Consider the following 10,144-nt stretch of genomic DNA (forward strand, 5'->3'; position numbering starts at 1 on the left):
GTTGTGTTGTCCAGGTGTACTACACCCAGCCAGCCAGCCAGTGTCCTAACAGTGTGTTGTGTTGTCCAGGTGTACTACACCCAGCCAGCCAGCCAGCCAGTGTCCTAACAGTGTGTTGTGTTGTCCAGGTGTACTACACCCACCCAGCCAGCCAGTGTCCTAACAGTGTGTTGTGTTGTCCAGGTGTACTACACCCACCCACCCAGCCAGCCAGTGTCCTAACAGTGTGTTGTGTTGTCCAGGTGTACTACACCCAGCCAGCCATCCAGTGTCCTAACAGTGTGTTGTGTTGTCCAGGTGTACTACACCCACCCAGCCAGCCAGTGTCCTAACAGTGTGTTGTGTTGTCCAGGTGTACTACACCCAGCCAGCCAGCCAGCCAGTGTCCTAACAGTGTGTTGTGTTGTCCAGGTGTACTACACCCACCCAGCCAGCCAGTGTCCTAACAGTGTGTTGTGTTGTCCAGGTGTACTACACCCAGCCAGCCAGCCAGTGTCCTAACAGTGTGTTGTGTTGTCCAGGTGTACTACACCCACCCAGCCAGCCAGCCAGTGTCCTAACAGTGTGTTGTGTTGTCCAGGTGTACTACACCCAGCCAGCCAGCCAGTGTCCTAACAGTGTGTTGTGTTGTCCAGGTGTACTACACCCAGCCAGCCAGCCAGTGTCCTAACAGTGTGTTGTGTTGTCCAGGTGTACTACACCCAGCCAGCCAGCCAGCCAGTGTCCTAACAGTGTGTTGTGTTGTCCAGGTGTACTACACCCACCCAGCCAGCCAGTGTCCTAACAGTGTGTTGTGTTGTCCAGGTGTACTACACCCAGCCAGCCAGCCAGCCAGTGTCCTAACAGTGTGTTGTGTTGTCCAGGTGTACTACACCCAGCCAGCCAGCCAGTGTCCTAACAGTGTGTTGTGTTGTCCAGGTGTACTACACCCAGCCAGCCAGCCAGTGTCCTAACAGTGTGTTGTGTTGTCCAGGTGTACTACACCCACCCAGCCAGCCAGTGTCCTAACAGTGTGTTGTGTTGTCCAGGTGTACTACACCCACCCAGCCAGCCAGTGTCCTAACAGTGTGTTGTGTTGTCCAGGTGTACTACACCCAGCCAGCCAGCCAGCCAGTGTCCTAACAGTGTGTTGTGTTGTCCAGGTGTACTACACCCAGCCAGCCAGCCAGTGTCCTAACAGTGTGTTGTGTTGTCCAGGTGTACTACACCCACCCACCCACCCAGCCAGTGTCCTAACAGTGTGTTGTGTTGTCCAGGTGTACTACACCCACCCAGCCAGCCAGTGTCCTAACAGTGTGTTGTGTTGTCCAGGTGTACTACACCCAGCCAGCCAGCCAGTGTCCTAACAGTGTGTTGTGTTGTCCAGGTGTACTACACCCACCCAGCCAGCCAGTGTCCTAACAGTGTGTTGTGTTGTCCAGGTGTACTACACCCAGCCAGCCAGCCAGTGTCCTAACAGTGTGTTGTGTTGTCCAGGTGTACTACACCCACCCAGCCAGCCAGCCAGTGTCCTAACAGTGTGTTGTGTTGTCCAGGTGTACTACACCCAGCCAGCCAGCCAGTGTCCTAACAGTGTGTTGTGTTGTCCAGGTGTACTACACCCAGCCAGCCAGCCAGTGTCCTAACAGTGTGTTGTGTTGTCCAGGTGTACTACACCCAGCCAGCCAGCCAGCCAGTGTCCTAACAGTGTGTTGTGTTGTCCAGGTGTACTACACCCACCCAGCCAGCCAGTGTCCTAACAGTGTGTTGTGTTGTCCAGGTGTACTACACCCAGCCAGCCAGCCAGCCAGTGTCCTAACAGTGTGTTGTGTTGTCCAGGTGTACTACACCCAGCCAGCCAGCCAGTGTCCTAACAGTGTGTTGTGTTGTCCAGGTGTACTACACCCAGCCAGCCAGCCAGTGTCCTAACAGTGTGTTGTGTTGTCCAGGTGTACTACACCCACCCAGCCAGCCAGTGTCCTAACAGTGTGTTGTGTTGTCCAGGTGTACTACACCCACCCAGCCAGCCAGTGTCCTAACAGTGTGTTGTGTTGTCCAGGTGTACTACACCCAGCCAGCCAGCCAGCCAGTGTCCTAACAGTGTGTTGTGTTGTCCAGGTGTACTACACCCAGCCAGCCAGCCAGTGTCCTAACAGTGTGTTGTGTTGTCCAGGTGTACTACACCCACCCACCCACCCAGCCAGTGTCCTAACAGTGTGTTGTGTTGTCCAGGTGTACTACACCCACCCAGCCAGCCAGTGTCCTAACAGTGTGTTGTGTTGTCCAGGTGTACTACACCCAGCCAGCCAGCCAGCCAGTGTCCTAACAGTGTGTTGTGTTGTCCAGGTGTACTACACCCACCCAGCCAGCCAGTGTCCTAACAGTGTGTTGTGTTGTCCAGGTGTACTACACCCACCCAGCCAGCCAGCCAGTGTCCTAACAGTGTGTTGTGTTGTCCAGGTGTACTACACCCACCCACCCACCCAGCCAGTGTCCTAACAGTGTGTTGTGTTGTCCAGGTGTACTACACCCACCCAGCCAGCCAGCCAGTGTCCTAACAGTGTGTTGTGTTGTCCAGGTGTACTACACCCACCCAGCCAGCCAGCCAGTGTCCTAACAGTGTGTTGTGTTGTCCAGGTGTACTACTTCCGTCAGGGCCATGAGGCGTATGTGGAAATGACCAAACAGAACAAGATCTACAGCATCAACCCCAAGAAACAACCCTGGCACAAAATGGAGCTACGGGTAACACACACACACACACACACACACACACACACACACACACACACACACACACATACACACACACACACATACACATACACACATACACACACAAACACATGCATGTACACTTTTCCAAGAAAAAGCCTTCTGGATAAAATGATCTGAATAAGATTGTCAGCTAAATGACTAAATCACTGTGTGTGTGTGTGTGTGTGTGTGTGTGTGTGTGTGTGTAGGAGCAGGAACTGGTGAAGATAGTAGGGCTAAAATATGAGGTTGGTCTCCCCTCTCTCTGCTGCCTCAAACTGGCCTTCCTGGACCCTGATACTGGCAAGCTGACTGGAGGCTCCTTCTCCATGAAGTAACCATACCTTTCTCTGTGTTATCTCTGTGTCTTAGTGTCTCTGTGTTCTCTCTGTGTCTTAGTGTCTCTGTGTCTTAGTGTCTCTGTGTTCTCTCTGTGTCTTAGTGTCTCTGTGTCTTAGTGTCTCTGTGTTCTCTCTGTGTCTTAGTGTCTCTGTTCTCGCTGTGTCTTAGTGTCTCTGTGTCTTAGTGTCTCTGTTCTCTCTGTGTCTTAGTGTCTCTGTGTCTTAGTGTCTTAGTGTCTCTGTGTTCTCTCTGTGTCTTAGTGTCTCTGTGTTCTCTCTGTGTCTCAGTGTCTCTGTGTTCTCTCTGTGTCTTAGTGTCTCTGTGTTCTCTCTGTGTCTCAGTGTCTCTGTGTTCTCTCTGTGTCTTAGTGTCTCTGTTCTCTCTGTGTCTTAGTGTCTCTGTGTCTTAGTGTCTTAGTGTCTCTGTGTTCTCTCTGTGTCTTAGTGTCTCTGTGTTCTCTCAGTGTCTCTGTGTTCTCTCTGTGTCTTAGTGTCTCTGTGTTCTCTCTGTGTCTCAGTGTCTCTGTGTTCTCTCTGTGTCTTAGTGTCTCTGTGTTCTCTCTGTGTCTTAGTGTCTCTGTGTTCTCTCTGTGTCTTAGTGTCTCTGTGTTCTCTCTGTGTCTCAGTGTCTCTGTGTTCTCTCTGTGTCTCAGTGTCTCTGTGTCTCAGTGTCTCTGTGTGTGTGTGTGTTACTAACGTGGTATCGGTGTGTTGTCATAGATACCACGACATGCCTGACGTGATTGACTTCCTGGTTCTGCGACAGCAGTTTGATGATGCGAGAGACCACCACTGGACCATAGGTCAGTCTCTTTCTAAGGGCTCTGTGTCTCTGGTAGGCCCATAGAGATGGATAGATGTCTCATCATTGTATCTATGCTGTTATGGTGTGTGTCATTTAAACTGCTCCATTGTCTTCTTCTTTTGTGTTTGAAAAAAGTGTAAAGCTAATGTTGGTGATTTACCGCCACCTACAGTGCTGGAGTCCTGAACCAAATCTTGGCATTAATTTATTGTGGCCACTAGATGGTGACAGTGATATATATCTTAAAGCCGTTTCCAAACCAGGGAACCCAATTTGAAGAAGCAGCCAATGCTCTGATCATTGGCTGATTGCGCCCAACCCATAGGAATCCCCGCCCAGTTGGCTACTTTAAAATGGTGGAAGCCCTCAATGTCCATGTCAATGTCCATGTCCATGCTAAAACGGGTTCTATCCAAGTTGAGTCTTCTATCTCTATGGGTGAGCCCTCTATCTCTATGGGTGAGTCCTCTATCTCTATGGGTGAGTCCTCTATCTCTATGGGTGAGCCCTCTATCTCTATGGGTGAGCCCTCTATCTCTATGGGTGAGCCCTCTATCTCTATGGGTGAGTCCTCTATCTCTATGGGTGAGTCCTCTATCTCTATGGGTGAGTCCTCTATCTCTATGGGTGAGTCCTCTATCTCTATGGGTGAGTCCTCTATCTCTATGGGTGAGCCCTCTATCTCTATGGGTGAGTCCTCTATCTCTATGGGTGAGTCCTCTATCTCTATGGGTGAGTCCTCTATCTCTATGGGTGAGCCCTCTATCTCTATGGGTGAGCCCTCTATCTCTATGGGTGAGTCCTCTATCTCTATGGGTGAGTCCTCTATCTCTATGGGTGAGCAACAAAATAAAAAACAGTAGCATTCTGAGGTGGAGCTACTCGTTGTCTGGATGGATTAGATGGGGTTTCTGTTCTGTTTCTGATTCTGTTCTGTTTCTGATAAATATATTAGAAACAACTTAAATATGAATTTAAGTTGTTGCACCAATGAATGTACTAATGGATTTTATTTCATAATTTTAACTACATAGAAAAGAACCCAGGTTTGTTTATTTTGTAATTCCCTTGTACTGAGAGATAAAATGAACTTGTCCAATCCAGGTGACAGGTTCAGGTCAGTGATAGATGATACCTGGTGGTGTTGTAATGAGAAGTGACCTTGTCCCATCCAGGTGACAGGTTCAGGTCAGTGATAGATGATACCTGGTGGTGTTGTAATGAGAAGTGACCTTGTCCCATCCAGGTGACAGGTTCAGGTCAGTGATAGATGATACCTGGTGGTGTTGTAATGAGAAGTGACCTTGTCCCATCTAGGTGACAGGTTCAGGTCAGTGATAGATGATACCTGGTGGTGTTGTAATGAGAAGTGACCTTGTCCCATCCAGGTGACAGGTTCAGGTCAGTGATAGATGATACCTGGTGGTGTTGTAATGAGAAGTGACCTTGTCCCATCCAGGTGACAGGTTCAGGTCAGTGATAGATGATACCTGGTGGTGTTGTAATGAGAAGTGACCTTGTCCCATCCAGGTGACAGGTTCAGGTCAGTGATAGATGATACCTGGTGGTGTTGTAATGAGAAGTGACCTTGTCCCATCCAGGTGACAGGTTCAGGTCAGTGATAGATGATACCTGGTGGTGTTGTAATGAGAAGTGACCTTGTCCCATCTAGGTGACAGGTTCAGGTCAGTGATAGATGATACCTGGTGGTGTTGTAATGAGAAGTGACCTTGTCCCATCCAGGTGACAGGTTCAGGTCAGTGATAGATGATACCTGGTGGTGTTGTAATGAGAAGTGACCTTGTCCCATCCAGGTGACAGGTTCAGGTCAGTGATAGATGATACCTGGTGGTGTTGTAATGAGAAGTGACCTTGTCCCATCCAGGTGACAGGTTCAGGTCAGTGATAGATGATACCTGGTGGTGTTGTAATGAGAAGTGACCTTGTCCCATCCAGGTGACAGGTTCAGGTCAGTGATAGATGATACCTGGTGGTGTTGTAATGAGAAGTGACCTTGTCCAATCCAGGTGACAGGTTCAGGTCAGTGATAGATGATACCTGGTGGTGTTGTAATGAGAAGTGACCTTGTCCCATCCAGGTGACAGGTTCAGGTCAGTGATAGATGATACCTGGTGGTGTTGTAATGAGAAGTGACCTTGTCCCATCCAGGTGACAGGTTCAGGTCAGTGATAGACGATGCCTGGTGGTTCGGGACCATCGAAGACCAGGAGCCCTTCCAACCAGAGTACCCAGACAGCCTGTTCCAATGCTACAACGTCTGGTAGGTTATAACACCTCTATGAGCCTTCATAACCCTATAACCCTTCAGAACGCCAGACAGACTGTTCGTTTTACTACATCTGGTAGATTATAACCCTGCATTAACATTTATGACATGAAACAAAACCTTTATACAACTTTTTTTTGAAAATATATATATATCTTTATTAGGGGTGTAACGATCCATCTACTACATCGATGTATCGATTTATATTCCTATGATCCAACTACATCGATCTGTGCTCGGCGAGTTGGCCTTTTGGACAACATATATCAATCTAACATAGTTTTAAAATGTAATAAATCGATTGTATCGATACTAGGAAATAACCCATTGGATTTAAGCACGTCAGACTTTATATGGATTTTTTTTCTTAGCACTTTTAATGATAAAGGCTTTAAACATTACTCGATTCAGTCTGCCTATCCGTGACATCATCGCCCTGCGCCAGCAGCAGCGCAAAGGCGCCAAGACAACAAAACATAGCATGGCGGACGACAGAGGAGAAGCCGACGAGCGAGAAATTATCAAGCCACCATTGCGGTCCTTACAAGAAACAGGAATCTAGGAAACTTCACCTGCACTGTCCAATATCCAGGTATTTATTTCAGTCACACTGGTTGAATTTTTGGCTAAAAGGTTACTGAATCGATTTCAAGTCACTGAATCGTTTCGGATCGGATCGTTCTAAATGAACCAATATCGTCCTTGAATCGTATCGACAACCACGAATCGTGATACAAATCGAATCGTTGTTAAAACGAATCGTTACACCCCTAATCTTTATTGATTTGACAAAAACACAAACATCAACACCTGTTATAAACCTTTAGCATGATGATGATGTGTTTCCTGTATAGCTGGGATGATGATGATGATGATGATGATGATGATGATGTGTTTCCTGTCTAGTTGGGATGATGATGATGATGATGATGGTGATGATGATGATGTGTGTCCTGTCTAGCTGGGATAACGGCGACACAGAGAAGATGAGTCCTTGGGACATGGAGCCCATCCCCAACGAGGGTAGGACACACACACACACACACACACACACACACACACACAAGCACACACTTGTTAAAAAACCAGGTAAATGCCTGTTTCTGTTGTTCTGATGATGTGTGGTCCCTCAGTAGTCTGTTAATCTGATGATGTGTGGTCCCTCAGTAGTCTGTTGTTCTGATGATGTGTGGTCCCTCAGTAGTCTGTTAATCTGATGATGTGTGGTCCCTCAGTAGTCTGTTAATCTGATGATGTGTGGTCCCTCAGTAGTCTATTAATCTGATGATGTGTGGTCCCTCAGTAGTCTGTTGTTCTGATGATGTGTGGTCCCTCAGTAGTCTGTTGTTCTGATGATGTGTGGTCCCTCAGTAGTCTGTTGTTCTGATGATGTGTGGTCCCTCAGTAGTCTGTTGTTCTGATGATGTGTGGTCCCTCAGTAGTCTGTTGTTCTGATGATGTGTGGTCCCTCAGTAGTCTATTAATCTGATGATGTGTGGTCCCTCAGTAGTCTGTTGTTCTGATGATGTGTGGTCCCTCAGTAGTCTGTTGTTCTGATGATGTGTGGTCCCTCAGTAGTCTGTTGTTCTGATGATGTGTGGTCCCTCAGTAGTCTGTTGTTCTGATGATGTGTGGTCCCTCAGTAGTCTGTTAATCTGATGATGTGTGGTCCCTCAGTAGTCTGTTGTTCTGATGATGTGTGGTCCCTCAGTAGTCTGTTGTTCTGATGATGTGTGGTCCCTCAGTAGTCTGTTGTTCTGATGATGTGTGGTCCCTCAGTAGTCTGTTGTTCTGATGATGTGTGGCCCCTCAGTAGTCTGTTGTTCTGATGATGTGTGGCCCCTCAGTAGTCTGTTGTTCTGATGATGTGTGGCCCCTCAGTAGTCTGTTAATCTGATGATGTGTGGTCCCTCAGTAGTCTGTTAATCTGATGATGTGTGGTCCCTCAGTAGTCTGTTGTTCTGATGATGTGTGGTCCCTCAGTAGTCTGTTAATCTGATGATGTGTGGTCCCTCAGTAGTCTGTTAATCTGATGATGTGTGGTCCCTCAGTAGTCTGTTAATCTGATGATGTGTGGTCCCTCAGTAGTCTGTTGTTCTGATGATGTGTGGTCCCTCAGTAGTCTGTTGTTCTGATGATGTGTGGTCCCTCAGTAGTCTGTTAATCTGATGATGTGTGGTCCCTCAGTAGTCTGTTAATCTGATGATGTGTGGTCCCTCAGTAGTCTGTTGTTCTGATGATGTGTGGTCCCTCAGTAGTCTGTTGTTCTGATGATGTGTGGTCCCTCAGTAGTCTGTTGTTCTGATGATGTGTGGTCCCTCAGTAGTCTGTTAATCTGATGATGTGTGGTCCCTCAGTAGTCTGTTGTTCTGATGATGTGTGGTCCCTCAGTAGTCTGTTAATCTGATGATGTGTGGTCCCTCAGTAGTCTGTTAATCTGATGATGTGTGGTCCCTCAGTAGTCTGTTGTTCTGATGATGTGTGGTCCCTCAGTAGTCTATTAATCTGATGATGTGTGGTCCCTCAGTAGTCTATTGTTCTGATGATGTGTGGTCCCTCAGTAGTCTGTTGTTCTGATGATGTGTGGTCCCTCAGTAGTCTGTTGTTCTGATGATGTGTGGTCCCTCAGTAGTCTGTTGTTCTGATGATGTGTGGCCCCTCAGTAGTCTGTTAATCTGATGATGTGTGGTCCCTCAGTAGTCTGTTAATCTGATGATGTGTGGTCCCTCAGTAGTCTGTTGTTCTGATGATGTGTGGTCCCTCAGTAGTCTGTTGTTCTGATGATGTGTGGTCCCTCAGTAGTCTGTTGTTCTGATGATGTGTGGCCCCTCAGTAGTCTGTTAATCTGATGATGTGTGGTCCCTCAGTAGTCTGTTGTTCTGATGATGTGTGGTCCCTCAGTAGTCTGTTAATCTGATGATGTGTGGTCCCTCAGTAGTCTGTTGTTCTGATGATGTGTGGTCCCTCAGTAGTCTGTTGTTCTGATGATGTGTGGTCCCTCAGTAGTCTGTTAATCTGATGATGTGTGGTCCCTCAGTAGTCTGTTAATCTGATGATGTGTGGTCCCTCAGTAGTCTGTTGTTCTGATGATGTGTGGTCCCTCAGTAGTCTGTTAATCTGATGATGTGTGGTCCCTCAGTAGTCTGTTTTTCTGATGATGTGTGGTCCCTCAGTAGTCTGTTAATCTGATGATGTGTGGTCCCTCAGTAGTCTGTTGTTCTGATGATGTGTGGTCCCTCAGTAGTCTGTTAATCTGATGATGTGTGGTCCCTCAGTAGTCTGTTAATCTGATGATGTGTGGTCCCTCAGTAGTCTGTTAATCTGATGATGTGTGGTCCCTCAGTAGTCTGTTAATCTGATGATGTGTGGTCCCTCAGTAGTCTGTTGTTCTGATGATGTGTGGTCCCTCAGTAGTCTGTTGTTCTGATGATGTGTGGTCCCTCAGTAGTCTGTTGTTCTGATTATGTGTGGTCCCTCAGTAGTCTGTTAATCTGATGATGTGTGGTCCCTCAGTAGTCTGTTGTTCTGATGATGTGTGGTCCCTCAGTAGTCTGTTGTTCTGATGATGTGTGGTCCCTCAGTAGTCTGTTAATCTGATGATGTGTGGCCCCTCAGTAGTCTGTTAATCTGATGATGTGTGGCCCCTCAGTAGTCTGTTAATCTGATGATGTGTGGCCCCTCAGTAGTCTGTTAATCTGATGATGTGTGGTCCCTCAGTAGTCTGTTGTTCTGATGATGTGTGGCCCCTCAGTAGTCTGTTAATCTGATGATGTGTGGCCCCTCAGTAGTCTGTTAATCTGATGATGTGTGGTCCCCCAGTAGTCTGTTAATCTGATGATGTGTGGCCCCTCAGTAGTCTGTTGTTCTGATGATGTGTGGTCCCTCAGTAGTCTGTTAATCTGATGATGTGTGGTCCCTCAGTAGTCTGTTGTTCTGATGATGTGTGGTCCCTCAGTAGTCTGTTGTTCTGATGAT

The 10,144-nt window shown here is 47.5% G+C and overlaps 1 protein-coding gene across 1 annotated transcript in view; it reads left to right on the forward strand.

The window, feature by feature from the left end:
• The window catches only part of LOC311125955 (PH-interacting protein-like), a gene marked incomplete at its 3' end in the record, with an annotated part of 111,687 nt that overhangs the window by 97,113 nt on the left and 4,430 nt on the right, over window positions 1-10,144 (forward strand). The window contains exons 26-30 of the mRNA XM_084199982.1: window positions 2,617-2,724; window positions 2,946-3,070; window positions 3,798-3,880; window positions 6,052-6,163; window positions 7,131-7,192. Coding sequence (XP_084056108.1) covers window positions 2,617-2,724; window positions 2,946-3,070; window positions 3,798-3,880; window positions 6,052-6,163; window positions 7,131-7,192 — 490 coding nt within the window. The remainder of the gene's footprint in view (window positions 1-2,616; window positions 2,725-2,945; window positions 3,071-3,797; window positions 3,881-6,051; window positions 6,164-7,130; window positions 7,193-10,144) is intronic.

Source organism: Coregonus lavaretus (genome assembly GCF_964263955.1).
Source record: "Coregonus lavaretus genome assembly, contig: HAP1_SCAFFOLD_137, whole genome shotgun sequence".
Taxonomy (NCBI): domain Eukaryota; kingdom Metazoa; phylum Chordata; class Actinopteri; order Salmoniformes; family Salmonidae; genus Coregonus; species Coregonus lavaretus.